Source organism: Lampetra planeri, chromosome 49 (assembly GCF_965212315.1).
Source record: "Lampetra planeri chromosome 49, kcLamPlan1.2.h2, whole genome shotgun sequence".
Classification (NCBI taxonomy): domain Eukaryota; kingdom Metazoa; phylum Chordata; class Hyperoartia; order Petromyzontiformes; family Petromyzontidae; genus Lampetra; species Lampetra planeri.
In genome coordinates this window covers 926,989-954,976 of record NC_136155.1, presented here as the reverse complement: position 1 = coordinate 954,976, position 27,988 = coordinate 926,989, and the positions used below count along the sequence as shown (strand labels likewise).

At 49.3% G+C, this 27,988-nt stretch overlaps 1 protein-coding gene across 4 annotated transcripts; it reads left to right on the top strand.

Moving 5' to 3' along the window:
- The first annotated feature begins 6 nt into the window (after positions 1-6).
- On the top strand, positions 7-26,230 carry LOC144734017 (uncharacterized). Of its 4 annotated transcripts, none has more exons than XM_078616056.1 (13): positions 7-135; positions 1,557-1,655; positions 2,383-2,490; positions 3,000-3,042; positions 3,931-4,681; positions 7,794-7,863; positions 9,576-9,647; positions 18,931-18,940; positions 20,737-20,878; positions 21,253-21,364; positions 21,688-21,821; positions 22,529-22,624; positions 24,189-26,230. In XM_078616056.1, the coding sequence occupies exons 1-13, from the start codon at positions 120-122 to the stop codon at positions 24,957-24,959; spliced, it is 2,424 nt and encodes an 807-aa protein (XP_078472182.1). In that variant the 5' UTR covers positions 7-119; the 3' UTR covers positions 24,960-26,230. The 4 variants fall into 4 exon arrangements, with proteins under 4 accessions (XP_078472182.1, XP_078472181.1, XP_078472180.1 ...); XM_078616055.1 differs by having other exon boundaries at positions 7,794-7,905; XM_078616054.1 differs by having other exon boundaries at positions 3,931-4,753.
- Positions 26,231-27,988: the final 1,758 nt, after the last annotated feature.

Here is a 27,988-nt window from a genome sequence, read left to right as displayed (position 1 = left end):
CGCGTGCCGTCGTTTCATTCGGAGCGGCTTTGCGTTGTGACGTCACGACGCTTCTGTGCAAAAATACGCCGTGACGTCATCGCACTGTGACGTCGCTCTCCTTCGCGAAGAACCTTAAGATGGCGTCGTACAGAGGTAAGCTCTTTCGTGCGCGGCTGTCTTCCTCCGTAAAATAAATTAAGGTGAACAAAGAACGACGATTATATAATCTCCTGCGCTTCTAGAACTTGGTAACGCCGCTGTCACATCGCGTTGTGCGTGTTCTTTCGCACGTCTCGATCGTGGTGAGGGCAAGTCTTTGGTGACATGGCGCCAACGCCTTCGGGCAAGGCCTGAGGGCACAATGGCCCATGTGCTGTGGAGGGTCCGCTGCCCGAAACGTCGCCTATTCTCTTCATAGCACGTGAAGACGAAGGACTGACCATTGCCCCAAATGTCCCCAGTCATATTGTTAAGTTGGAGGTTTGCCCCCTTTTCTCTGCGCCTGATGACGACCGCTTGTGTTGCGATCGAAACGTCGTGAGTTTTATTAATTTTATTATTTTAATTTTCTATCTACAGTACGTGACTTGACCGAACGAAACAAACACTACATATTGTTCCTGTTAAAACCTTGCAATGGGATAGAATGTGTTAAGTGCTGTTACATTTTATCGTGCACCTTGCTTGCTTCGTTCAATTAACGTATTGACTCTTGTCTTTGAACGCCTTCAAGAGAATACTCTTCGGTTCTTTCGGTAAAGTCACGTATGTGAAAAAATGAAAAAAATAGAAATAAATAAATCACGACGTTTCGATTGCAACACAAGCAATCATCATCAGGTGTGACAACCACAGCAATAAATGATTTACTGAAGTACTCGTACTTGATACAGATGTTTTGCTATGACGGTTTCACCTGAAGACGGAAGCTTGTGTTGCCTCCGAAACGTCGTGATTTTTATTTTATTTATATTAATTTTTATTTCATTTTTTACCTACGTGACTTTACCGAACAAACTAAGAGTATAGCTGTGATTTCTTATCCCGTTTGTTAAAAGCTCTAACAGATAAGTGGATTCCCTCCCCGTAGAGGTGGTTCATTATAGATTTGAAGTTTTTGTGACTGCAATGATCCATACTCTTTAGCCTTCAATGGCGAGTGCTCTTGTTTGTTAGCCGACCGCTTGGCGCGTTGGGCCTTCGGGCCTTCGTTCAGCAATCGCGGTAAAGACGATCATCATCAGCTATGGTCGCGAGCCATTGCTGGCTGAAGGCCTCCCGCCGTGTCTCGCGAATGCAGCAACACAAACCCCCATCCTGCGCACGAGATGATTTCATCGCTCCGTCCACCTCCACTGCGTTCGGGAATATTTATTATTGAATGAGTTATATTTCAAATAAATGTTCCCCCAATATTTGCTTATTTCACGTACTGCATATGTTCGAAGTATTTACCCGCCTCTATAGTAACTCAGGTGATTGTTAATCATTCAAGCCGATCCCTGTGTTTAACACGTTGAATCGCCATAACCCGATGCGTGATTGAAAGAAGCTGTTGTTTTTGTGTTGAGCAGGTGGTGGTGGTAGCTACTACCGTGGGGATAACAGTGGCAATTGGGACAATGATGGAAGGAGGTCGACAAGAGTTTCTGATATGCAAGACTCGTACGAAGGTGCCACATTTATGCAAATTAATCTGAAATATATGGAAATAAAGTCACCATCCTAAATGCAACATCCGTGTGGTTATTGTTGCGGAAGTGACTCCTGACGCCACAGATGCATGGAAATTAAAGCCCCGAGCATTAATAGTTATTTTTGCTCCGGTTTGTTTCAAACGTTCTGCCCAACTCTTTGATCAGTTTGTCCACTTTTCTCGAAGAGCAACATGCCTTTATACTAAAGTTGCATTCATATTGAATCATCTTTTCTTTAGCACCGTACGTAGCCAACCTTGCTGATCAGAGGTGCGGGTTGTGGAATTCCCTCGTCCATTAGGGATTTTGCGTCTGTTAACGTTTTTAAATCACGGCTTAAAACTCATCGCTTTGTACAGGCTTTCTCCGTAAACTTAAGATGTTATGCAAATGTCTTGTGGGCCTTGCGCTATAGAAAACCCGAGTTTATTATTATTGTTACTGACAGTGATAATTACAGACCACCCGAAGTGGAAAATGTAAAAAAAAAAGTGTTTAACGCTATTACCCTTTCCAATTCCGATGACGTACATGCACGTCGTACATTTTATCTACAGATTCCGCTCCAATGACGCACGTGTACACTTGCTGCTTTTTTTTTACAAACATAACTTTAAACGGAGATAATTACAAAGATGTCCTTCGAGAGTTCTGTTGCTTTTTTTGCTGTGCATATACTTAATTCGTCTTCTGTCTTCCCAAGGCATGCATAAAGACAACAGAAGTGAAGGTAATTACAGCACAGCCGCTGCGCTGCTGAGCACCATGCTGAAGATGATGACTTCGGACGGATCCCAGCCTGCCGCCCCAGGTGAGTGTCTGGGCTGTGTGAGATGTCGATTGGGCAACAGCGTGGTGCAATGTCACCACATTTCTGTAAATCCTATCACCAAATCGTGCAGAACGCACCGGATAAAAATATGCCTTTGCACAAAATAATTGGAATGCCAAGCTCCAACCATTACTATTTCAAACATGCAACAGTATGGCATACCTGTCAACTCCTTATCAGTGCCTATCTTATTACAGACCAATTCAGACCTTTATTGGTCACCCCGTGCCCTTATAAATCTCAATGTTCATCCTACAAAGTCCCATCACAAGGGAAACACAGACAAATACACAACATTTTTGCCAGTATTGAAACGGCTGTATGCTATATAGACCTGAACTCAATTTTTCTGTCCAAGAATATGGGTAAGCCGTTTGGGTTGACAAGTATTGGATGGGAACTTTTTATTTCGCATTGTGAGGATTGACCTCATTTCTGGTATTGAGAGTTCTGTGCCAAAGTGGCTGCACGTTTGTGTCTTTCTACAGTCTCAGAATCGGGCTATCCGAAGGATTGGTCGTCATCACAAGAGTAAGTGAAACATCGCTCGCACGTTTACAAAGTGGGGTTTTACCAAAAGGGATTTTTCAATGTCTGCAAAATTACAAACGCATTGTGTTCCTGCCAGCTGCAGTTTATTTTAAGTCCATATTTCAAAATGACTCGCTTCACAGTTAATTAGCACTTTGGTCTAGAGTTTTGGTTACTTTAATCCACAGTCGTGTGTTTGGTAGAACAGTTTAGAGTACATTGCAGACAAATTGGGAAACTACCAAGACAGGGTTTTCTCAACGCTGAACAATCGTGATAGTTTGAGTTACCTAAAGTCTTCAAATTTCATCAACCTACATGTGGTGGTGAGCAACTGCACATGGTACAATTTGGAATGGAGCACATTGATTTCTGTATAAAAAAGCATTTTTCTATTCTTTGGGTCTTTCGGTAAAGCCATGTAGATTGAAACATAATAACAATATCATGACGTTTCGATCGCAACACAAGCAATCGTCATCAGGTGAAAAATATAGCGGGGAGAGCTGCTGAGGCAGGAAAAAAATATATCCTGCCTCAGCAGCTCTCCCGCTATTTGACGATTGCTTGTGTTGCGATCGAAATGTCGTGATGTTATTATTTTTCTATCTACGTGGCTTTACCGAAAGACCCAAAGAATATGAATTCCTGCAGTCACGAAAGCTTTAAGTCAAGCATTTTTCTATTTAAATATTTTCATTTTACTGTTTGCCAGCCTGACTGTCTAGTTCGCCGATGTTGTAAGCCCACCCCCAATGTGTGTGTGGGTTTGCACCTTTCTTCGTGTGCATTTGTAAATTCAAGTCCTCTAACAAAAAACAGGCACACTCAAAAGGAATGGCTTACCAGCTTGTTTTGTTTGTAACGTGGCTTGTGGTTGGTTTACAGGTACAGCTATCGCAGATCGAATGACTCGTCACAGCTAGGATCCGGTTATAGCGCAGGCTACAGCGAGCCTTACAACAGTCAGATGACCCGTCAAACCACCGACTACAACTACCAGCCGCGCAGTGGGCAGCACAACCAAGGCCAGTATGGCCGCAGCAGCAGCTCATGGCAGCCCGATTATTCTTGGCAGAACAGGGGGCAGGGCTACTCGAAGGGGCATGACTTCTCGCAGGGCACTGGATGGCAGCCAAGTGGCCGGGGCAAGCGGGGCAAATGGGTGGGCAGCTCCCGAGGACGTGGCGGTATGCCCAACGCGCAGTGGAAATCTGACGGGCAGGGCTACGGAAACCAGACTGCCAGGGCCGGGCAGGGCTCTTCGAATTGGTCCAGTCAGCGCTCGGGCTCTCAGAGTCAGACGGGGAAGTTGGACTTGCGCAGCCAACCAGCTAAGCAGACCCCTGTGAGCGGGGCCAAGGTTCCAAGTCTTGTTGGTGGTGTAGGGCAGAAAAAAGAGAGCATTGCGCCAAAGGGCCAGGTCGGCCAGCAGAGCTTGCCGGCCAAGGCTCCCCCCACTACCAAGGCAGTTGGCACGACGGTGCTGTCCAAAAACCAAAAGCGGAAATTGAAGTGGCTTCCAAACAAGATCAACGCGAACCTGGCGATGGTGCCCGCTCAGAAGCTGCCGTCCTCAGGCGCCCAGCCGGGGGATGGGGCTTCTGGAGCAGAGAAGGGCCACCTCGGCAAGCAGCCGGTGAGCAGTGCCGGCTCGGAGGTGGGCGGCGGCGCCTGCACGGGACCGTCTGGCATGACCAATGTGCCGTCTGTAAGTAGCGGCCGCTTTTTGTTGTCCCTGTTTAAAGAAGTGGAAGGCCGGCTCACTCGGCATGAAATGGCCGTGTTGGAGCAACGAGCCCAGCCCTGCTTCGATCCTGGGTTCAAATCTGGGCGACTGCCCGTGATTAAACCAGGCTCTAAAGTGAAGGGAGGTGATGGTCTCGGCCAAGTCGCCAGTGACCGCACAAATACGACCATCCTCTTAAATTAGTTGTCACTCAAATTGACAGATTGAAGATGCCAGCTCTGGGGGTGGAAGTCTTGGCTTGAGTGGCATGCGGTAAACTCTTTAACAGGGGGTATGAGAGCACTTTCCATTGTTGGATGAGAAGAGGCCTATTGAAATGACTCCAGAAGTAGTTTTTTGATGTCATTTTATGTGGTCCCTTCTCCGCCACATTGTGATGCTCTGCTCGCTGTGGGAGTGGTGATGCCATTGATGCAAATTTTATTTCGAGATTGAGATTGAAAAGGACTCGAGCAATTGGCCCACAGAGCCAGTGTCGGGTTGGTAATGGCTGGTGCGCCTGGCTCTTTTTAAACATCGTACTAAGCGGAGGTGCTGCCTCGTGCTCGGCCATCACGCTGGTGGCGCTGGGGTCGGAGGAGCGCCGTCATACGTGCTCCACCCTCCCTTGCCCCCCCCCTCCCGCCGCGCACTTCCACCTCACACCCCCACCTCACACCCCCCAGATTCAGTCACAGTCAAGCCTCAGGCCCTGGCACCATAAATTCGGTGGGATGCCCGCCTTACTGCAGCCAGGGCTCGCCGTGCATCGTTTGCGGTGGAGTCCTCTTAACGGAAGGCACCTTGCTCGTCATAGCAGGGGTGCTACCCGTACGAAGCGCCGACTCGGGCTCTAAACCAAAAGGATGGAAGTTTAAAGTTTTGTTGTTAATGAGCAGAGCGTGCAGCCCCTGTCAAAGGCCTTAGCAATATTGAGAGTTTACTACTCTTGACTTTACAGAGGCCTTTGAGGGCAGAACTCCATAAATGTGGCATTGAATCAAAGCGGTTGACTGTTGAATGGACTTTATGAAACCCATAGTAATGGCTTGCAAATTCGAGAGTCTCTTTAAAAGTTTTCACAGTTGCTTGCTGGTGAAGGATTCGGTGATGACAGGAGTAAGGATAATTGGTCGGTAGTCAAGAGATCAGGTGGTAGGCGTACTAAATCCATATAGTTACAGCTGTGAAACTAATACCAAATGCAAATGATGCCCTGTTTTAATATTATAATTATTCAACTATAAACAAGCTTAGATTTTCTGCTGTAATATGTGGTTCGGTTATATTTACAAAACATTAACTTATTTCCCATTGCATAGGCAAGTGCTGCATATAAGGTGTTGCTGGTAAGATTGTATTGGCAGGGAGTTAAAGAAGAGGCTTGCTAAGACTAACCTAAAATGTGGCGTTTTATCAGGCAGCGATGTTGAGAAAGAAAGACCTCAGGAAAATATTAAGTTTTGAGATGTAGGTGCGGTGATCTGGTGAAGAAAATCTACCGCACAGAATTAAGAAAGTGCTAGAGGCCCGGGTCAGGAGGTGAGAAGTGAACTTGGGACAATTTGGAGAAAGCAAACGATGTGGATTGAGCGTTTTTCTGAGGGGAACGGCTTCCTGGACAAAGCTGTAGAAGAAATTATGTTGTGGAAACCGGCCTAAAGGTAGAACTAGGAAACGTGCTTGTGAGGTGACTTTAAGAAAGGCTGTTTAACAAAAACTTAGAACTCTGGTTCAGACTGGGCAGAGGGAGCTTGAACCAAAAAACCTGGCAGAGCACTCTATGAAGACACTTGCAATCGCTTGATACGTTTGAAACGTCTCGTATAGACCTTGTTAGAATGTTTACAGAGGCCTTGGCCAAGTACACTGTGAGGTTGTTGACCTCCACTAGTTTTTTTTTATCCCACAGTCGAGGTTACCATTCACAAGTTAATTCAGGTATCAACTGATCAACTAACATATATAATCGTTGCACTTGTTACCTTGGAAAATAGTTGCCACCGATTAAACATTATTTGGTAATACCGCTGCATTACCAGTGGGGCACAAGCACAAATAACACGAACATTCAATACATTTGTCAATAACACTGGCCGGACAAAACAAAAAAGTAAGTATATCATCGGTGACATTTCGGGCAATGACCCTTATTCACAGCTCAAGAGTTTTACATGCGTGCTGTCAAGAGCCAATGCCCAAAACATCGCTTGTTACATTTTTTTTACGCCGCTGTTATTGACGTATGCAAGTGTTTTTGACACTGGTTTGGGGTCGGGTGTTTCCCGCCGGGTTTTTCCAGCGGCGTTTCCGTAACAACGGTAATGCTGCTGCTTGGCCGCGTTATTTTGATGCTACAATACGTACAACAAGTAGATCCACGTTGATCGTATCGGCTGGATGTGCAAAATATCGTCAAATCGTGGTTTATGTTCCTTTTATAAATGTATTTAGTAAAAATACTTTCTGGCAGTTCAAACATTAATTCAAGTTATAAATGTCAATTATATTTTAAATTGGTGCTTTTCTAAATGTTATTAGGAGTAACGGATGACGTGGTCGTATCACGTCATAATTTGTGTAGTGGATGTCATTCTTTGACGTATAACAGTGACGGCATGTGCCTTTGTCGGTGTTGCAGGTTGTAAATGTGCAGGCTTGTGGCAGGATTTTGTCGAGTGAACTTCAGTCGAAGAACGTTTCCGACATCTTGCTGTACAGCTAGACAATAATACAATATAAAATGTGAAATACAATTCCATAGTTATGTGAAACGGATAACAGGACAGTCGTCACATCCGTAAATTGTATATCGTATCGTGTAATTTCACGAAAAAGTAAATCGTAAAACCTTGGCAATATTTGTTTATGCAGGAAAATACCTGCCGAATCAATTTCCTGTGGTCTTGCCTGGGATGTTCCATCAGTTGCTTGTTAATTATGTTTGTTGCGTGTTGCTGCCAATGTGTTGGTGCAAGTCGAGAGAGGATGGTTTAAGAGCTGACCTGTTGTGGTGATGCAGACCGGAGAGGCAACCGAGGTGACAAATACACAGCAGTCTGGAGGCGCAGTGAAGAGGAAACTGACCCAGGGTGAGCAGCCGTTGGCCAAAAAAACCAGATTTGAAGATCACTGTAAGTACGCGCGATCCGAGAACGACTCATTTTCAGTGGATGGGCGAGTTAATCCATATAAGAACGTTTCAGCATTGATAAATTAGTACATTTGGTATTCGCACCGTTATTATGGTGCAGGGCTTTCGCATGCCTTTATAGACCTGCCGGTAATTACAGTTGAGCAAATTGAGGGTAATGTTGACATTTGGACCATGAATATGGCACGCAATGGCCTCGTTCCGAACGGCGACGTGAGGGGATCTGTAACGTTGTGTTTGTACGCTTTGTGCACCCACAATTACAAGATGCACGTTTTCCCCATATTTTAAAGAAAAATGTTGGTGTGACTTAATAATTGTGTGTGACCAGATGTGTATTCCATTATTGGCAGTGGTTACAAGTTGTGATGCATCTTACAAACAAGCTGGGATTTTCTGTTCTCCGATCTTAAAACACCTTTTCACATGCATTATTATTCGTTTCCAGACTGCACACCTTTTGTTTGGATGGTGGGTTTTATTAAATTTGTCTTTGTAGCATTCTGCCAAGTTGTGCCCACGGCACAAAGGGAGAGGGCTGGCCAACACAATCCCCTCGGGAACAAATGTCTGCAGTCGGCAGTGTTGGCTCCTGTGTTGTGACGAGTCTGAATCGCGATTAAATTTGTACGCAGTTGCCCAGTTCCATTGCTGTCCTAAATTAAAGGTCACTTGACTATTTTGGGCTGATAGCCATGACCAGGCCATGTGTACGTATACCTTATCTTGTCATATATAGATTTTATATAGCGCCTTAGTCCAAGGTGCTTTGCAATCATAAAATTGTACATTTGATAATAGGGGTGAGAAAAAATAGTGGGGTTATTAAAAGTGGTGGTGTCGTTATGGTGACGGCAAGGAAAACAGGTGGGAGTGTGTGAGGGGTTGGGGTTAGGGTAGTGATCGGGGTTGGTAGTGATAGAGGGGTAGTGATATGGATAGTGGTAGGCAGAGTTACGAGGGGTTTGCCTAGTCGTAGCTGTGGGCCAGGGCATGGAGTAGCAGTAAGGGATAGGCAAGGGAGATGGATTATAACTTGTGTCATTCCCACATGCAATACATCCTGTGACTTACTGTTATGCATTGCATTTTAAAACACTTTTCTGTGTTTCAAAAGTTATTGTGAGGGGGGGGGGGGGCGAACTGCAGTCAATTGCCAGCTCAGATCATCGTATCAAATGAGCCGCCGGGTTTGGGGAAATGTTTTTTTACGCCCCCCTTCAAGCCACGTCCCACTGAGCCCAACAGAGCAGTCGAGTAAAATATTTCCCCTGAAACTGGTTGACTTGTTGGTATATGAAGATCTGAGCTGGCACTTGACTGCAATTAGCAGCCTGGAGTTTTTGAAACGATGATTATTGTGCCATGTCTTACGCCTTCTTTTAAAACTTTGTTTATTATTCTTATGAAATGTTTCCAGCCTTGCGTACCTTTTGGCTGGTGGATGTTCATCATCAGTTACACAAATGTTCAAGTAATTTGTCTGTGGTTCAGATGATTCAAAGTTCCAATATTGACATTCACAAGTTTAACTTGCACAGTAAACATACGTCGAGTTTTTTTGTACGGCTATAAGAATGACTAATAAGTTAAATGATCTTTAACAATACAATCTAGATGAAATGTAACCCATTGTACTGTTTTTTTCAGCACCAGAGAGTGAAACCACCAGTATATTTGGAGGACTGTGGTCAACGAAACCCAAGGGCCCTAGACGCAAAGGTATTGTGTTTGCATTACTAGCGTGGGCCATGTCACACCAAACGCTAGTCGAGTCAATGCATGGACGCATTAGCGGCACACGGGTGTAGCATGACACACCGGTCCTCGTAAAACAGTCTTACGATGTCGCCGTTGCCCTTGAGTGAGCTGCAGATTCCCCCATCAGAAGTTGCCTTAGATTCAGCAGCTGCTTTCCCATTCGAACGTGCGGTGACACCACGAGTCGTACTTTTCTGATGCCACCGTCCGCCTATAAATTATTCCGGAAAAGAATAGAGGAACCGTCGCGACCAAGCATAGGGCACGAGGAGTCAAATCTGCCTTTGGAGCATGGAGCAGCCGATTCGTCATCGGGCTGGGTGCTTCTATACGGCAACAGATTGTGAAGCTTTGTGTTCAGCCGCTCGTAAAAACATTCGTCTTCCGGCTGTTTGGTCATCACGAGAACTGATTTTGACGCACCCACCACCCTACAAAATTTTCTCACTGGGATTGCGAATCGTGGGAAAATAATTATTGCTAAAAATGTGCTTTTGAAGTATTGGAAAATGACGGCAGGAAACTCCTTGACGGGAACACACTTCTTTTATTAAATCTTGACTTGTAACAATACAACGCGTGGCCTCTCTTCTTCACACCGCACTTCTCTTGACTCAGGATTCTGTGCTGCCGGCTCTCTGTGCCTCGTGTAGACTCCGCGCCTCGGCTACACTCCTCTCTCGCCTCGTGTAGACTCTGCGCCTCTGCTACACTCTCCTCTCTCTCGCTGGCTACACCGTATGCATACTCGGCTCGTGCAGACCGTTCTCTCTCGCTGGCTACACCGTATGCATACTCGGCTCGTGCAGACCGTTCTCTCTCGCTGGCTACACCGTATGCATACTCGGCTCGTGCAGACCGTTCTCTCTCGCTGGCTACACCGTATGCATACTCGGCTCGTGCAGACCGTTCTCTCTCGCTGGCTACACCGTATGCATACTCGGCTCGTGCAGACCGTTCTCTCTCGCTGGCTACACCGTATGCATACTCGGCTCGTGCAGACCGTTCTATCTCGCTGGCTACACACTATACATTACTCAGCTCGTGTAGACCTTTCTATCTCGCTGGCTACACACTATACATTACTCAGCTCGTGTAGACCTTTCTATCTCGCTGGCTACACACTATACCTTACTCAGCTCGTGTAGACCTTTCTATCTCGCTGGCTACACACTATACCTTACTCTCTTCTACTCTCCATTTCTCTCCTCTCCGGGCTCTATCTCTACACCTTCGTCTTCATTCTTAGATGGTTCCACTTCTGCCCCTTGCTCCTCTGTGCATCACCTTATATACCCCTTCTTCCCGGGAGACGGAGCGGATGCGGACCTCAACGTCGGCACCGCTCCTCCGTTACCCAATCCCCACGCGCTATCCCCCCGATCCGGTTCCGCTCAGCGCGTGTTTCCACTCTCCGACCAATCACACCGCGCTGCTACCCGATCACTCCCTCTGGGCGCGTCACCGGCACACAGCCAATCAGCAGCACTACCCCCACCCGCGCACTGACGCCTGCTCCTCCCCGTCAGCGCGCGTCACCACACACACACCCGTACATACGCGCTGGCGCACGACATATACACCCAGCGCGTATCACCACTACATCACCCCCTCCCACATAGCTCGCAGCCGGCCCGGCTGCTAACAACAACCAACCACGACGATAAAACGACAACCAACGAAAAAAAAAACCCCATAACCCCCCGAGTGTGCCCCGTAACATAACACAACAACAACAACAACAAGAATAACTATGTACAGATTGACAATGAACGCGAAAAGTCAACAATAACACGATACAAGCAAATACGAAACGAACGCGCCCCACGTCCCTGCGACTACACGCAGTGACGAGGCGCTCCAGCTGCCCCGACTCCTCACGAGGCAGGTCATGCAAAGTAGCACGACCTGGCGCGAGTCCGTCTGGCTGGTCCATCGTATGGGGCGGGACACTGACGACCGTCCGGCGGTTCCGGCCGCTCCAGACGGCGCGGAACGGGCCTGAAAGGGCCGGCCCCGCCGCGGAGATCCGGCCGCCGGTGATCGGCAGCTGTCAGTTCCGAGACACCTGGGAGCAGATCAGGCGACAATACGTGTGGATCAGGCAGAGACATTTCCCCCTCTGGGTCGCCGGTCACGTCACACGCCCGGCCATCACGACACAAGGGGAGGCCATATGGAGGCGAGAACGGTTTCAGTCGGGAGGGGTGAACGTACCACCGGCGCTTTCCCCACCTTATCTGAACGCACTGGGGCCGTGCAACGCGCACGACCTCCACGGGTCCCCTCCACGGTTTCAACAATTTAGGCGACGTAGCCAAGGGTGCCTGAGGGCAATGCAGCCAGGCCCTGTCACCTGGTTTCCATTCGTGCATGGACACCTTCCGTGCCCGCAACCGTTCATAAGCAATTTGGCGAGCCCGCGAATTAAGCCGTGCGGCCTCCCTCGCCTCTGTCAGCTTATGAATATTAAACTTAATATGTTCTGCCAAATTAGAATTAGTTCGTGGAGCGGACAGGCCAAGTTGCGTTTCTATTGGCGGGTCAGCTTCCCGACCGTACATCAAATAGAATGGGGAAAACCCCGTAGCTGCATGGGGGGCCATTCTATACGCGGCAAGGACTCCCGGGACCTGCAGGTCCCAATCTACATGTGCCTCGCACACCTGCTGGCACAGCATGGAAGTCAAGGTTTTGTGGAGTCTCTCCACCATCCCGTCAGTCTGCGGGTGGTACGGGGAGGTACGCACCTTCTTGGTACCCAACAGATCGCACACCTCTTGCAACAATTTACTCGAAAAATTTTTACCTTGGTCGGTCAGCAGGCGTTCGGGAGCCCCTTTGTCCAGGACATAGCCCTGGACGAAGGCATCCGTCACAGCCGCTGCCGACTGGTTAGCGAGAGGCCACGCCATAGGCCATCGGGTAAAGTATTCGACCCCCACTAACAAATATTTATTCCCTCTCGGCGTGACTGGGAAGGGCCCCAAAATATCGAGTGCCACGAGCTCGTTGGTACGCGAGACCTGAATAGATTGCAGCGGTGGATTAGCTGCCACGGCCGGTGGTTTACGCCTGGCGCACTCAACGCACCCCTTCAGAATATGCACCACATCACTTCCCATTCCCGGCCAGTAATAGTCACGCTGAAGCAGGGCAAGCGTCTTATTAACTCCCAAGTGCAAGAGGCGTTCGTGTGCCGCCAAGACAACCCTCCCCCTCACAGCGGAAGGCACCACGAGTGCGTTCCGCCGGGACAAACTGTCCCATTTCAATAACACGCCCCGCTCAAGTACATAGGAGCCGGTACGCTCCTGGTCCCCCTCGGGACCCCCAACCTTGCGGCGCAATGCTAGCAGCGAGCTGTCCGCCATCTGGAGGCGGCCCCATTCGCTGAGCGACAGCGAGAGCAGCGAGTCCCGACCCTGAGAGGCAGTGGAATCATCCCCACTCGGTGCGCCCGCTGTCGCAGCCAGTGCCCCTATCTCCCCCGCAAGCGTCGGTTTACAGCGCGCCGATCCCGACAAACACGCGCATTCATCACAAGGCAACAACCGCGACAAGCAATCGGCATTCGTGTGTCGCAACCCCTTACGGTACGTAGTCGTAAACTGATAGTCCTGGAGGACTTCCAACCAACGCGACAACTGGCCCGAGGGCTGGGCGACCCTCAATGAATACTGTAGCGCCGCGTGGTCCGTTCGGACTGTAAAGTGACGACCATACAGATATGGCCTAAACTGCTGCACAAAAAAAACAATGGCAAGCAGCTCGCGACGGGTGACACAGTAGCGCTGCTCCGCCGGAGACAACACCCTACTACCGTAGGCGACAACTCTTTCGACACCCCCAACGACTTGGGATAGCACCCCCCCAATGCCCGTGTTGCTAGCATCCGTGTCCAGCAAAAAGGGACTGGCAAAATCGGGATAACACAAGGGTGGGGCACCCACCAAGGCGTCCCGGAGGGAGCGAAACGCGGCCTCCTCCTCCGGTCCCCATTTGAACTTCACTCCTTTCGCCGTTAGAGCGTGCAAGGGTTTTGCAATAGCGGCGAAGTGCTCAACGAACCGCCGATAATAAGAAGCAAACCCGATGAAACTACGCACGTCGGAAACGGACGTAGGTGTCGGCCATGAACCGACACAATCCGTCTTCGCGGGATCGGTGGAGATCCCCGAAGAATCCACAATGTGACCCAAGTATCTAACGGACCTCCGAAGGAGGTGACATTTGGCCGGTTTAAATTTCAACTTAGCCGATCGCATTCGCAAGAACACCCCTCTCAATCGCCGGAGGTGTTCCTCAAACGTTTTACTGAAAACAATGACATCGTCCATATAAATCAAGCATGTATCCCACTGCAAGCCCGACAAAACCAGCTCCATAAGTCGCTGAAACGTCGCTGGAGAGGAGTGAAGTCCCATGGGTAACCGGTTAAACTGGAACAGCCCCCCTGGAGTCCGAAATGCTGTCTTAGGTTTCGACTCTTCGTCGAGCGGCAACTGCCAAAACCCCGCTAACAAATCAAGAGTCGAAAAATATCGCGCACCAGACAATGCATCGAGGGACTCATCCATCCTGGGGAGCGGATACGCGTCAGCCACAGAGATCTTATTCAGGCGACGGAAATCAACGCAGAATCGCAGGGACCCGTCCTGCTTCTTAACCAGCACAATAGGCGCTCCCCACGGGCTAGAGGAGGGTGAAATAATATCGGCTTCTAGCATATCGTTAACAGCCGACTGAACATGTTCCTTCTCCACGGGACTCAGTCGGAAGGGATTTAGCCTGACCGGCGCCGCATCGCCCGTTTCAATGTGATGGTGCAACAAATCCGTGCACCCAATGTCATACTTATGTTTACTGAATACATCAGAGAATTCAATGAGCAACTCGCGCAGCGCACCCAACTGCGCCGCCGACAAATCGTCCGAGGCGGCACATAACGAATGGACCCACTCAAGGTCTTCCCTTGGCTCAACGTTCCGCGCGGGGCTCGAGCCCACCTGCGCAACCAACCCATCATCCCCAGGAACCTGCGCCGCGTGAGCCAGCACGGTGCCCTGCGGGATGACAGCTGGTCGCGACCCCGCGTTCAAAACCATCACAAACGGATCCCTGTCAGCCCGCACCAAAGTGTGAGCCACCGATAAATCAAGACCCCCGACAGCCTTGTTAGAAGGACCCAAAAGCATACTCTGTCCCGAAGCCTCCCTCACCCATGGTTTTCGCAACCGGAGGGGAATCAACATCTGTGAACCCGGGGGCACTTGCACTGTCTGCGTCGCCACCGCTTGTATCGTAGCGCACGCCGTCCGAATGTCAGTAGGGCCCGTCAAAAATGAAATCCGGCGACCCGATGGCAGTTCAATGCATCGTTGATCGATAAGAATTTTAATGGGCATTTTAGCCAAAAAGTCAGTGCCCAACAGACACGGAACTGCCAAGGAAGACGAAACGAAAACGGGTCCCGATAATTTGATATCTCCAATGCAAATGGACGCCCTAACCTGACCGATAATGCCCAACGATCCCCCATTAGCGGCGTAAAATGGCACATCCACTGGAAGCAGCGGACGACATTGGACTGGAAGAATATTATAAATGAGGTCCGATATAATAGTTGCCGATGCCCCCGTGTCCACTAACACCCTAATCTCAACCCCATCAATAGATCCCGTAACAACGGACGAACCCGCTGAAGCAGCCACAATTCTATGCCCCAATTCCGCCCATTCAATGTCTCCCTGGTCCCGGCCGAACCCCCCTCGCCGAACCGAATCCCCGAACCTTAACCGGCCCTCCTCCGCCGCAACGCGGCGTCCCATGTGTGCCGAATAAACAGGCCGAGCGTGTGAGGTGCCGCGACTTGCCGGGGATTGTAGAGATGACTTGGGCTCTCGGTCGTCGTCCAGCCGAGCTCCCATGGCGCGCTGCCGCGGAGCGCGGCACCCGGACGCCACGTGGCCCCGGAGGCCGCAGTTATAGCACGAGACGAGGGTCGGAGTAGATCTTGGTTGCTCCGACTTTCGGCCCGATCGCAGAGGCGACCGGGCCCCCGGTCTCCAGTCCCCTGGTCGTCCCGTGGCGAACGCCTCCTCTCGTGGGCTGACGACTTGGGGTTCGGCGACCACCAACCCCGGGGCTGCGACGACAGCAGCGTTGCAACCAACGCCTTGCTTCCGTTGTAGGGCCTCGTGCGCTTGAATACTCGTGGCGACTCTCAAAGAAGAAATATCAATGTCGTCAGCTGTGTTGATAGGGACCCCCAGGTCCTGCGCCAACTTGAGCAGCTGCTCCAAAACCATCGCGTCTTGGCCCTCCTCGTCCATCCGAGGGAACGCAGCATCAGCAAGAGCCAGCAACGCCGTGCGATAGGCCAGCGCGGTCTCCGTGGCCGCTTTCCGTCTTGCGTAGAACTGATGGCGGCATGTAGAGGGAGGCCCGTAGACCCTGGCCAACAAACCCAGCGCATCCTTCAGCGTGGAGCGGTCCGACTTCCGTGCAGCCCTGAAGGCCGCGAGCGCATCGTCGTCCAGCATGGCGGGCAATGCCCGCAGCGCCGTAGCATCGGACCACGCTGACATCTCTTGATGCGCCAAAAACCTTCGCTGAAATTGGCCCCAGTCTCCGCCTTCCGCCTTGAAGGCTGACAACGTGGGCAGGCGCTGCTGAAAAATGAAGTCATCCGCCTCGTGGTTCCTCTCCGCCTGTCCGTCGGTGTCTAAGATGGCGGCTCCAGCAGCAGACGTAAGATGGCGGACCCCCTCGCGCGCTGATGAAGTCGATGCGCGCGCTTGGGAACCCACCACCACGTGGCGCTCGCCGTTCCCGCCAAAAGCAGGCCCAGGCGCAATGGCGGGAATCCCCCATTCGTTTTGGCGGGAATCTGCGGGGCGACCTTGTAAAATGTCCCCCACCGTCCCCGCTCCTCCCGACGAGCTGATCTCCGCCAAGATGGACGCGGCGGCGAGCAGCAGCTCCGCCAGTCGGGAGTGCGCCTCACGAAGCCCGGCGTCTGTCCCCGGTCGCTCGGCCGGCGCCGTCGACGGACCCTGCAGCGTGGGCAAGTCCTCTTCCTCACCCCCCGCCACCAGCGGCTCCGAGTCGTCCAGGTCTTCCTCGCGGTCAATCCCGTGGGTCCTACGGGTCTTCCTCGTCTCCATACTTGGAAGCCCGTTTCACTTCTGACGCCAGATGAAGTATTGGAAAATGACGGCAGGAAACTCCTTGACGGGAACACACTTCTTTTATTAAATCTTGACTTGTAACAATACAACGCGTGGCCTCTCTTCTTCACACCGCACTTCTCTTGACTCAGGATTCTGTGCTGCCGGCTCTCTGTGCCTCGTGTAGACTCCGCGCCTCGGCTACACTCCTCTCTCGCCTCGTGTAGACTCTGCGCCTCTGCTACACTCTCCTCTCTCTCGCTGGCTACACCGTATGCATACTCGGCTCGTGCAGACCGTTCTCTCTCGCTGGCTACACCGTATGCATACTCGGCTCGTGCAGACCGTTCTCTCTCGCTGGCTACACCGTATGCATACTCGGCTCGTGCAGACCGTTCTCTCTCGCTGGCTACACCGTATGCATACTCGGCTCGTGCAGACCGTTCTCTCTCGCTGGCTACACCGTATGCATACTCGGCTCGTGCAGACCGTTCTCTCTCGCTGGCTACACCGTATGCATACTCGGCTCGTGCAGACCGTTCTATCTCGCTGGCTACACACTATACATTACTCAGCTCGTGTAGACCTTTCTATCTCGCTGGCTACACACTATACATTACTCAGCTCGTGTAGACCTTTCTATCTCGCTGGCTACACACTATACCTTACTCAGCTCGTGTAGACCTTTCTATCTCGCTGGCTACACACTATACCTTACTCTCTTCTACTCTCCATTTCTCTCCTCTCCGGGCTCTATCTCTACACCTTCGTCTTCATTCTTAGATGGTTCCACTTCTGCCCCTTGCTCCTCTGTGCATCACCTTATATACCCCTTCTTCCCGGGAGACGGAGCGGATGCGGACCTCAACGTCGGCACCGCTCCTCCGTTACCCAATCCCCACGCGCTATCCCCCCGATCCGGTTCCGCTCAGCGCGTGTTTCCACTCTCCGACCAATCACACCGCGCTGCTACCCGATCACTCCCTCTGGGCGCGTCACCGGCACACAGCCAATCAGCAGCACTACCCCCACCCGCGCACTGACGCCTGCTCCTCCCCGTCAGCGCGCGTCACCACACACACACCCGTACATACGCGCTGGCGCACGACATATACACCCAGCGCGTATCACCACTACACTTTTATACCGCACACCAAAGGTGTTCCGCCAATACTTTCACGCGGTGATTTCCTGCTCAAATGCGCATTGAGTCGTTGGTGTTCGTCTCGTGTTGGCAGCCCTGAGTCGGTGGTAACAAATCGGGGGGGGGGGGGGGGGCAAGTCTTACACATTGAACTGTTGACTTCCCCACAGTGGTACTTGTTTTGTCTACCAACGGAGGGAAGATGGGCTTAGTCAACTTCCCCCCCCCCTCAACCAGGATATTAACGGGAAGCTTTTCGATGTGGGGGCTGCTCACTCTCCCACTGAGCCACCTCGCCGTATAACCACTTAAAGGAAATAACATTTTATTCAATGGTCAGTGGGTGTGGTTAAAGTTTCTCCAAACAAGCAATCCGTTCACTCAAGTCTCGTTACTGTGCCAGACATGGTCATTTGTTACCCTCCTGTTGTCTTATTATCATGAAAATATAATATTTAGATTTGGATGGTGTTGTTCATGCAAATTGCATCTCACAAGCTGGAAGGCAGCAGTCAAGCAGTGAGCTGGAATTTCCAACAATTGCCCAAGCTTTGCGGTCCTCTATATTCAGATGTTTTCGGTCAATTAATGAGTGCATGTGGGAAAAGGGACGGATAAAATCAGTCGGCACTTTCCTGTATCGCCGCCTTAACCAGGGGTCGACGAGCTGCAGCTTCGGAGACACGCGGCTCTTTTTATTAAAGGGACTGCATTGTGGCTTTTGAAATATTGAGGGTATTTTTTACCGAATGTGAAAAACAGTGCTCCTCTTGTTAAATTGATTGCTGTGACCCCCTGACCATGGGAGACCAGTTTACCATGTCCTAAGCCATACCCTGCCTTGGCAGAATGAAGATCATGATTGTTGTGAACAGAGATTAACATGTTTCTTTTGCTTTTCTTTTTTTGCATGTCAACTGGATGAAAGGTACCAAAAAGTAAGTCTTGCATCTTATTCAAATGGATTGTGACTGGATATGATTATTTCACCCACATTGTTATTCAGGGTGGCCAGCCCGATTTCGAACTGCAAACCTCGGATGGGTTGCATAAGCACAATTGCCACACTTTTTTTTAAGGTGGACTTGGAGAAAGTACAACAACCACAATTGGCATGAAACGTGTTTTACCATATATATACATGCACGCACTTGAAAGAGTCTCCCAAAAACTTTGCAGGAGGGTCCTGCTATGTGTTTGCGATAGGGGCAACGATTGTACACTGGCCTACACTAAATCGAAAATAACATCACAGGCTCTTTCATCCACTGTGAAGTGGGCAGTGGTGCCTATTGTATGGGAATTACACTTGCAGTGTTAATCAGGGCCGCCTGCCAGATTCGAACCTCTGCGAACAATCAATGAACGCGCTATCGCTGGGCGGTGTCTGTCTCCTAGTGCAGAAACCTAAAAAGGTCAAACCAATTTGCTATATTCCAGCAGTACCAGGTGAATTGTACTGAACGCAAATAACTTTCCCTATGGCATGCAGAGTAGACTTTCCTCAGGTTGAAAGCATTAATACGTGAGAAGTGTCTCGTATCTAAGTGGGCCCACAATAACTCATGCCGAGGAGCCAATAAATATATTTAAAATAATTGTGTTACTTTGAGCAAATTGTCTGATAGAAAACCAGGACAAATTGATTGACGGTTTGCCCGGAACCTGGCAATAATCCGGCACCAAAAATATTTCAGCTTGCTGGCCATGGCGGTAACGTCGTATGCAATGTGACGTCCTGAGGACAAGTGACGTACAGCTTGAGACTTAACATTATTACTAAATATATACTTCAGCGGATGAATGCATGTCGGAGAGCATTGAACAGTCCACGCATTTGCATAATTATTCATCCTTGGGTTCTTTTTTTTTATTGGCCCGGGTGCGATGGCGCATGCATGTAGTCCCCAGTTCTCTGGAGGCAAGGTGAGGTGGATCACGTGGACGGGAGAGTTCGCTAACGAGGAGACGCCAGTATGTAATAAGTGGATTCGTTGAATATGATCCCGTTTTGTTCATGTCCATTTACCTTGATTTCCTCCCACAATTGGTAGTCGTTAATAAAACTCACCAAACACCCCAATCGATAACAATAATTTTAGACTTTTTAGCCTTGTTCTTTATTGGGCAGATTAAACAGGACCCTGCGGGGTGGGCTGGTAGGAATAATACTAATACCGGTACAGGGATATCGACCGCACACACACGCGCACGCGCACACACGCGCATAAACGTACACACGCACACGCACACACACCGCACGCACACACACATACATGCACGCACGCACACGTAATGAAGTTGTGTTGCTACGCTTCCAGTTCGCCGTGAATAACGATCCGAAGCCCAATAGCGCCCATTCATCACGCCGCTCGAGTGGGCCGGACACGCACACACGCACGCACACACACGCACACAGTCACACATATACACACGCACGCACACACAGACACGCACACACACGCGCATACACACGCACACACACGCACGCAAACACACACGCACACACACACGCGCAGGGGGAGCGGGCGGCCATCTTGTCGGACGGACGGACAAACGGACGCGGACGGACAAACGGACGCGGACGGACGGACGGACAAACGGACGCGGACGGACGGACGGACGGACAAACGGTCGGACGATATAATCTATTGGTGGTCTGGTCCACTTCGTTCCTACCAGTATAACAACTTTTTATTGATACTTGTTTCCCCACACCTGTTCTCTTACTCAGGCCACAGTATGGCTGCAGCCTCTGCCAGATCCGCACGAACAAAGCGTTCTTCATCAAGGGCCACTTGGAGAGTGTGTACCACCAACAGTCGCTCTCTTTCCTTGAAGAGGAGTTCGACAAGGATGTCTCCAAGTTCCTGCATGTCAGTGTAACCAGCCACCCACCACAGCAGCCAGCCATCCACAATGACACCCAACCAGTCAATCATCCAGCTGCTCTGCCACAACACCCACTCAGCCACCACAACTCCCACTCAGTCACCACAATACCCACTCAGCCACCACAACTCCCACTCAGTCACCACAATACCCACTCAGCCACACATCCACCACAACACCCACTCAGCCACCCAGCCACTCGGGGACCCACAAAACCCACCCAGCCACTCACCTGCCCAGCAAGTGCTTTAGTTAACTTGTCCGCACAGACCTTTCAGTGTTACTACCTTCAAATGTGTTGAGTTTTCTAAAGGATCTCTTGTGTCCAATTTTCTACCATGTTGCCGGACGTATGCAGAAGCTAATCTGGAGGAAAGCCGACTTTGTTATGAAGCGGGGAAACGAATCTAAGTGCGTCCTTGGCAACAGTGACGACATCTTTACGCGGACTACAAAGCGAGCAGAAAGAGGTTGGTTCTATGGTTCAGTGGCGTAATGTGTTGCAAAGGCCGGCAGGATGCGTTGTCGCTTTGTCCTCGCGTTGCAATGACTAACATCGCACACGCAATAAATGCATCGTCAACTCCGGCCCCGACACCTGCGGGGTCCCGAACCAGATTCACGTATGTCGTCTTGTTAGGCCAGCATTTCACGTGTTTTGATTTTGACTGGCTCTGCAAATAGCCGGTGGAAAAAATAAAAAAATATCTGTGCCGTGAATGCCTTGTACTGGTTCAGCAGTGCAAAAGAAGTGTAAGACCATCGTTTTGTGTGTCTGTGCGCGTGTGTGCAGAAGCAATCGTCCTGGATGAAGCGCTGGAGATGAGAACAGCAGTGCAGTGTCATGCCTGCAATATGTTTGTGCCGTACACATTTTCAATGGTGGCTCAGCACCTTGAATCTCCGGAGCACCAGCAGAATAAATTGGTGTGTGAGTATGGGACGCTGTGGCTTTATGGTTAGCACACTGCGGAAGGAAATTAATCCACTTGATGTGCTGCCTATTCTGGCAAGCCATGAGAATGGGGTGGCCTCGATGCCTCGGGTAGACACTAAATTTCCAGTAAATTAACTTGTACAGGAGCCCCATGCTATAAGTTGCAGTGGGAGATTCCTGTAAATTGAATCGCTCAGATTATTTTTCCATGTTGTTGACTTCCTGCCGCAGCCCTAATGCGAAATAAAATAATAAAAGCACCCTAAACCAAATTTTTTAATGCAATAACTTTTCCTTACCAAAGTTTACTTTTCCAGTTCATTATTTTTCCAGTTCAGGGGCACCACGGTGGCGAAGATGTTAACTGCCTCGCCTGGTATACAGGAGCTAGTGGGTTTGATCCCGACGCTTTTATAGTTGGAGTTTGCATGTCTCTCTCCCCGTGGTCACGTGGATTTTTCTCCGGGTCCTCCGTTTTTTCCCTCCACATTTAGAAACAGTTTAGAGTATTTGGCTGCTATAAATTTCCACCGTGATAAGCCACTTCGTGGAGCTATAGTTTACGGCCAGGTCGCTTATGAAAAGAGCTGTACAGTTCTGTGGGCCTTACCTGGTCAAATAGAAATAGCTTGGTTTGTTTCTTCCAAAATCTATCGATTGAATCTCAATGAGAGTTCCTGCTTGTCTCTTTTCAAAGGTGTACGTGACTGAAAGGAAGACGGTGGTGGTTGCTGTTGCCAAGAGCATTCTGGGAAACGACAACAACTCCGTCCTCCTCAAGCACTTCAAAGAGGTGTGTGCACTTTGGATCACCTCGACACAGCGTGTCGTACACACACACACCGCTGCTTGGACAACAAAGGTTGGATTCACGGTTAGGCTCTCTAATGGGGTCATCCACACGCTCACCACTCGTCACTTCTAACTTCCGTGTGGCGGCTGCACCCAGAAATCTATAATAAAAAATAATAATACATGTTTTCAAAGGCAATATTATAGTTCGTCATGATTGATGGTTTTATTCTGACTTTAATTATGGAATTTGTGCTGAAGATGGTTGGCGCAATTTCAAGCGAAACACCGTCGTATCTAATTGCCAAATTTGGATGTGAGGTTTTTCAACTTACCGTCGGAGCTAAAACGATGATAATCGACGCGTTAATGTACGCTTCACCATTTTAATGTGTTTGGCTGTGTTGTGTTTTGGAAGGTCTTGCAAAGACAAATTTGGCCAAATCATTCCGTGGCAAAACCAAACAATCTATTATCTCGCTGTCTCTGTTGAGCCGAGTCCCTTCTCAAATAATCGGCAATCAAGGCCTTCCATTTAGCTCTGTCCATGATGTTCACTCAAGAACCTTGCATTAGATAACTCCCAGTTATTCATTTTCTTACATACTTAATTTGCCATGTTCCCCAGCTTCAGTCGATCTATTGATTGAAAATGTATTACTACGTTCCCATAATTCCATCGTAGCACATCGAAATAAAAGCCCTGTACTAAGTTTTATAATTGTTAAATTATTCATAGCGGCACCGTGGCAGCACCCAGCTGTGAATAACATGAGAGTCACAAGATTCAGACTTTCCTGGGTAAGCAGGGTAACGGTAGTCGTAATAATGGTTACATGCCAGTTTTGCTGCTCCACTTGATCATGTTGCAGTGCTGATGGGGCACCACGGTGGCGAGATGTTAACTCTCTCACCTGGTGTACAGGAGGTCGTGGGTTCGATCCCGACCCTGACGATGCATGTGTATAGTTGGAGTTTGCGGTGTCTCTCTTCTTGTGGTCACGTGTATTATTCTCCGGTCCTCCGGTTTTTCTGTCCTTATTTTAGAAACATGACTTTAGAATATTTGGGTGCTATAAATATCCACTTGATAAGCCACTTGGTTGAGCTATCATTTGTAGCCAGGTTGGTTCTGAATCAGAGCTCCATAGCTTGGTGGGCCTTACCTGGTGAATCCAACCTTTTAGTTTAGTTGAAATAGAATAGTTTAGAGATCCCCTTTCCCCTACCCTGAATTAGAAATGGCCTTGGCCTGCCCTGGAAGGGTTGAGGCATCTCGGAGCCCAGGTTCTCACGGGACAGGGTTAGGCTCCATCTTAACCACCCATAGTCACGCATCTTCACACTCACCGATAATCTACATTAACAAATTTCAGCAACTTGTGAGTGAGGCTTTTCTGGATTACATGAGAAGTTTAAGAATGTGTGGATATGCAGTTGTGCAGTGCACCTACACATTTCTTTTCGCGTTTGTTTGTGCCACAATCTAGGAAGCCACATAGCAGCTTGTATCGACACTCATTGATGGACTTTTAATTTATATCATTTCCTTTCTTTTTTTCCAGGGCAAAGAACCCTTTAACAACCCCGAATATGAACACCTCTTCATTTTCTCCGGCCATGGCAAGAAGCAGAATCCAGTGGCAGTGGTCAGCGAAGAAACCAGCAAAGAAACAGCCGCTAAAGATGATGCAGAAGCTGGGGAGGCAGCAGCAGAGCTGGCTACGCCACAGAGCTCTGATCAGACACCCGCTGATGAGGGAGAGATGCAAGGCACTGCACAGGAAGATGCCGACGATGATCTTCTGAAAGAAGACGAGCTCGCAGAGGCTGCGGCTGGGGAGCCCGAGTTGTCGGAGGGTGCCACTGCTGACGGTGTTTCAGGTGAAGATGTGGCCAATCCCCCTTTTGACCATTTGGAAACAGAAACGCAGGAAGGCGATCTCGGAGAAGATGGAGTTGTTGTTGACGACGGCGAAGATGCGGCGAGCTACGGAGACTGCGCCGCCACTGCACCGGCAGCAGCAGAAGAAGAATCGTTTCTTGGCTCTGTTGGTCAGGGCGATGCTCAGGAAGGTCAATACGTAGATGGTGAGGAGTCGGCGGCGTCTGCTGTCAAGGCAACGCCTGTCCTGGAAGAGGCGGTGTCGCTGCCCGCAGAAACCCTTCCATTTTTTGAGGACACCATCCCATCCGATTGGAGCCAGGGCAACGCGAGCGTGGAGATGCCCATAGTCATGGGAGGAGGAACGGCCGCCGTTGTCCGCAAAAGTCCGTACGGGACGCGGAAGGCTGGGAGGGGTCGTGGTGGGGCCAGCAAATCTAAGGCCACATAGAGGGCCTTGTTTCAATGCACAAGTTTATTTGCAAAATGTGCAGCCCAATTTAATTTCCTCCAATTTTTGCCGTCATCGTTTTCAGGTCTTTGGTATGCAAGTCGGACGACGGCATGCATTACTAAAGTGGGGCCACATGTTGGAAATGTTGATTAATGCCCGATACACGTATTTCACATCCGGCCAGTGCCCTAATGACATCGTCGCAATGGGTTAAGTGCTCTTGTCACGTCAGCGTGTTATATTGTTCATCAGACTCTGCACGGTCATTCTCCCTGTGCGAGTGGTAGCGTGGTTTTGTCATGTATGTTGAACTTCTTTCACGCCGAACGTAGCTAGCCCTGCTAATTGGAGGTGTGGGGGAAGGACGACAAACTAAACACAAAAAGCAGTTCTGAAGAAATCAGTTTTCAATCCAGATTTTTTTTTAAGTGACTAGCGTTCCATATTGCCGCAGAAGCGCATCTGAAAGTGTGCAATGCAGTCACCATCTTTGTTCGATGGTTAGCCGAAAGTCCTTGTGGCTAATCCTCCGATTAGCCACGGTTGGCTAACGTACAGTGCGAAAGAAGTTCAACTACATTAATCAGTGGAAACTTGTGCGTGCTACCGATTATTTCACTTCCACTTTTTCACTTAACTCCTAGACCTTCAATAGCTACTTCCCTGACATTTTGTCGGCTAAGTTGGAAACGGTGGACCTGTGTTTAATACCAGTAGATTAAGTGCATTCAAGAGCAGATGGAGATTTTAATTGTATTCTGTGATATGTTTAAAGAGTAATGTGGAATTCAATTATCTTCCATCATTAAAAGTATTGATTTTCAGAGTCGACCATATTTTCCTCCCATATCTGAATAGAGGCAAGTAACGCATTTATCACATTCACCTACATTGTAAGGGGTAGAAGTTGTTTTAATAACTACTTGGTAAAATATGAGCTGGTTTTATTGTAGTAGTTGTTTTTTTAATGTTTTTTTGTTATTGTAGATTAGTGCGGGGAGGGGGGGTTGGTGCTTTTGAATGTTTACTAATTTAGATGCTTTGCTGTTGTCATGTGTAGTCATGCCAAGTAGATTTAGTTTTGCCTCGTGAGAAATCCAGAGATATGGGTGACTTGTATTTGCGAGATTGGACCTGGGCTCACGGTAATTACAAAACAAATTAACTCGGGCACAGAAATTAAATGTCTAAATGCAACTGTTCACGTGGGAAATTCAAAGTTGTGTCCAAACGTCAATGTATTTACGAATAAATTCCTTCGAATGCAAGCTGACTGGCCGATTATGTTTAGACTGATCAATGCAACTGCAAATGCTGGGTGGTTGCAGTTTTACTTGTTTTATCATCTCTGTTGACTCTGCACGTGCTTTCTTAAGCATTGCGCTCACCAGCTTAAGAACCAGGCTACATTATAGACTGCCAGTACACCTACCAAACTTAATAACCAGGCTACAGTCTACATTATAGACTGCCAGTACACTCCCCAAACTTAACCATTATAGATTGCCAGTACACTCCGATTAAGAACCAGGCTATAGTCTACATTAGTGTTATTTTTAATTACTTATTTTTTTTCTATACGTGACTTTACCGAAAGAACGAAAGAATATGAATACATCTTAAGTAGACATGTTAAAACAAATATGAAGATGGAAAACGCTCTACAGATTGCGTGATGAGAGCACCGAGACGAACGGAAGAGGGCGCTTCACCAAGGCACTTCACGGTAACAAAAAAGATTGAAAAGTTTATAGAAAATTGTACTGGAGGAATGAAGGCATCAAGATACATTGGAGGCTATAAAGTTGGGGTTGATCTGTCGGTGCAGCTATCATTGAAGGATCAACAATATGTAGACCTCGGGCAATAACTGAATGTTGATCACTACACAAAATGAAATAAAGCAGCAGAATGGGATTGTGGGTTGTTCCTATGTACTTAACCACTCTCCGAATAGCAGAGAAAGTGATTGGTGGGAAAAGTTAAGCGAGTAAGGTCTGTTGCTGTACATGTCAGTTGGACATCAACAAAGCAGCTGTGTAAGGTCCTTGGTTTTTTGAATAAGTCCTCGTGTTCCTGAAAAGTACCGTGTTGAGCGAAAAACGCTATCCGCTAAAGCAATTTCCCCATAAATGTAACGTTTGGCGAGATGGCAGGGGCAATAACCACGGGTACGCGGTCGTGTCACTTATTCCACTTACGGTATCACTCCGCTCAGCCGCCGAGCTAAAAGTAGTTCGTCAGAAACCGCGTTATAACGTTGGGCGTTCCACGTTATAACGGACGCTTTCGGCGTTGTGCGAAAGTTGCCGAATGGAAGAACCGCGTCGTCGTGAAAATGCGTTGTGCGAACACGCGTTAAGCGAGGACTTGCCGTAGATGTTAAAGAAAGTTGCTCGTAATTTTTTTTTTAAGTTAACACTTGGTGGCTATCCGAGACTCGGCTTGGTGATCCCGCAGTGCTGGCCCAGCTGGGACAGGATGGAGGACGGCTTGAACATCCTCCACAGTAGTGCAGTGCAATTCCCAGCTGTGACCTGCAGGTCGCACTAGTGACGTGCATCATCGCTGCCGACCACGAGATGTCCTCGTACGGGAGATCGGTACACCAAAAATAACAAGAAGAGCCATCGTTTTTTTTCGAATTCGGGAGAGACGGGGGGGGAGGAAGGTGGGGAGGGAGCGGAGGGGGGGTCGCCGCCGTCGCTCCGAACGTCGACCGCCAACTTGAAGTCGCCCCAACTCCCCGCGGGAGTCGTCTCGTGGAGCCGGGCGAGGCGCTCCAACTCACCTCGCTCACCTCGCTCCAACTCACCTCGTGGTCAACGTCGCAGGTGCGCTGCGACGTTGACATCCCCTGACCCAAGCCGAACCGTCGGACAAGAAAGCGCCTTTTTTAGCATCGCGTGTTGGGGGGACTGGCGGGAGTAGGGGGGTGTGTGTATTTGGTCTACTCTTCCACTGATGAGCTGGGAGTACCCACGCTTTGCCCCGCCTGCCGAGATTGCGACCTGCGGCGTCCCCGT

What these genes read in the sequence shown, in the direction of transcription:
- LOC144734017 (XM_078616053.1), top strand. An exon ending in GATTGGTCGTCATCACAAGA is followed by an intron (nt 3,043 to 3,930) that starts GTAAGTGAAACA and finishes GTTGGTTTACAG; the next exon opens with GTACAGCTATCGCAGATCGA. An exon ending in TACAAAGCGAGCAGAAAGAG is followed by an intron (nt 21,365 to 21,687) that starts GTTGGTTCTATG and finishes GCGTGTGTGCAG; the next exon opens with AAGCAATCGTCCTGGATGAA.